Consider the following 2336-nt stretch of genomic DNA (forward strand, 5'->3'; position numbering starts at 1 on the left):
TGTGTGTGAGAGAGAGAGAGTGTGTGTGTGTGTGTGTGTTACCAGTGCACGGTAAGTCTGCAGTGGCGTTGATTCTGTCCTAAACTCGGTTTCATCGAGGAATCTAAGGTTTTTTTGAGGGAGCACAAGCCAAATCCAACTCAAACTTGTGCAGCTCTGCTGTCAATCAGCGCCGGTCGGTCACGAGTGTCGTTACGTCTGACTGCTTCTCTGTAGTAACTGATGAACCGTTACCGGCGCTCCCCGTGATTCTCCATCATCTCCATCATGTCAGATCAGCCCTCATCTCCTCCAGCCGGACACAAACCCGCTCTCCGGGCGCCGGGGTCCTCTCAGAGCCGCTTCCAGGTGGACCCGGTGGCGGAGGCGGCGGCGGCGGCGGGCGTCGCTCCTAAAACTCCGCCGGGATCTCGCTCCTCCACCGGTGAGGAGTCCAAGGGCCGGTTCCGGGTGGTGAACTTCTTAAGCCCGTCTGACGCCGCGCCTGACGCGGGTGTGAACGGAGACACGGTGCGGAGCGAGGCGAGTCTGCATTCGTCCACCGGAGGTCTCAGCCACTTCTCGGACACGCACTCCAGCACGTATTACCTGCGGACCTTCGGGCACAACACCATCGACGCGGTGCCCAACATCGACTTCTACCGGCAGACGGAAGCTCCGCTCGGGGAGAAGCTCCTGCGCCCGTCGCTGTCGGAACTCCACGATGAACTCGACAAGGTTTGTGCTGAACACCTCTCGCCTGACGCTCTCAGTGATGTACTGTTATACCGTGTGGCTGTGGCTTATTTGTGCACATGCTGCTCGAGTTATAGGGAGCGGGGCATGTTGTCACACGATTTACTGGGTTCATTTTAAACTTATTGTCTACAAAATGAGATGAATTGTAAGAATATGAACGTTCTGTTTAATAACACAATAATACCTTTTAATAATAATACCAGTTTGAAATACTGTCCGAAATGAAAGCCATCACTTTCAAGACTAAAACCATTAAAAAAAAAGTTTCCTTACTTAATAAAGTAAGAAAGTAAACGTTAACTGAAATAAAATGAAATCAGTTAGTTACTAAAGCAACATTTCTCATTTTCATGTAACTTAACTTCAAAAAAACTTAAAACTTAAAAAAATTATTAAAGAAGATATATCAGGAATATATATATATATAAAATATACAAAATTAATAAAAATAACAAAAACGCATCACAAGATATACTAAAAGTAAAACTGAAAATACAAAAATAAAAACTAATTCAAAATATTAACAAATAGTAGGCTACATCAATGAAACACTGCTCTCAGAATATTTTAGATGTATGATATTTAAAGGGTTTCCAGCAATAATTAAAACTGTTAAACAATAAAATACAAAGCAATTCATGAGAATGCAAATGTGTAAAAGATAACTTCCAAAAATATCAAATCATATCCTATAATAACTAAACTAAAACTGAAATAAAGTAGGCGCCGATATACAGCAAAAAACGTAAAAAATACTAATGAAAATGACAAAAACACACAATAAAATTACTACAACTCTAACCTAAAATGAAAATGCAAAATGCAAAATACAAAAAGGAAAATACAAAAATGACCACTAATTCAAAATATTTCAAATAAATTATAATAGTATCTCAATGATAGCCTACAGTACAATAACAGCATTTTAAATGTGCATGTGTAAATGTAACTAAAATATCAAATCATCATTTTTGCTCACCGAATTCTGATTCAAAATGAATGAGTAATGATTGTTTGAAACCAACATACAAAACATGCACAGCTAGAGAACAAGCTTTTATAACTCAGACCTGAGCTCTCGTGCCTGTGACAACTAGCCCCGGTCTGATTTCCTGTATGAAGCCCATTGTGTCGTTCTCTCTGCAAGCACTTTATTATTTTAAAATGACATGCAGCATAAATGTGATATTAAAAGCTGTCATCAGATCATATTCAGATGTGTTATTGCAGTATGAGTGATGTGCGTTGCAGCTGATTCATCTGTATGTTTCTTGGTTGTAAGTTGAGTGACTCGTGTGACATCAGACACACACACACACACACACACACACACACACTTGTCCTCAGACAATAGTCTCTCTCACACACACACCCACTCCATGCAGCACCATGAGCGATCCGGGTCACGTCACAATGTCAGCGTGTGACCCGCACGTCTCTGTCAAAGACCCAGTGTCCCCCGAACATCACCGGACATGTCTGAGTCTGACAAAGCATGTGTGTTAACCAGGACTCACACAGTAAAACAGCTCAGCTCAGAGTTAGTCGCTGACTTAAGGCGAGACACTACAGGTGTCTACAGGTGTACACACACACCC

The 2336-nt window shown here is 42.0% G+C and overlaps 1 protein-coding gene across 1 annotated transcript in view; it reads left to right on the forward strand.

Moving 5' to 3' along the window:
* The first annotated feature begins 48 nt into the window (after positions 1-48).
* Positions 49-2336, forward strand: part of LOC107573338 (solute carrier family 12 member 2-like) — a 22980-nt gene continuing 20692 nt past the window's right edge. Inside the window, exon 1 of the mRNA XM_016259778.1 lies at positions 49-717. Coding sequence (XP_016115264.1) covers positions 268-717 — 450 coding nt within the window. The 5' untranslated portion in view covers positions 49-267. The remainder of the gene's footprint in view (positions 718-2336) is intronic.

The sequence above is a fragment of the Sinocyclocheilus grahami genome, unplaced genomic scaffold (genome assembly GCF_001515645.1).
Source record: "Sinocyclocheilus grahami isolate Dianchi unplaced genomic scaffold, SAMN03320097.WGS_v1.1 scaffold1921.1, whole genome shotgun sequence".
In the NCBI taxonomy this organism is placed as follows: Eukaryota; Metazoa; Chordata; class Actinopteri; order Cypriniformes; family Cyprinidae; genus Sinocyclocheilus; species Sinocyclocheilus grahami.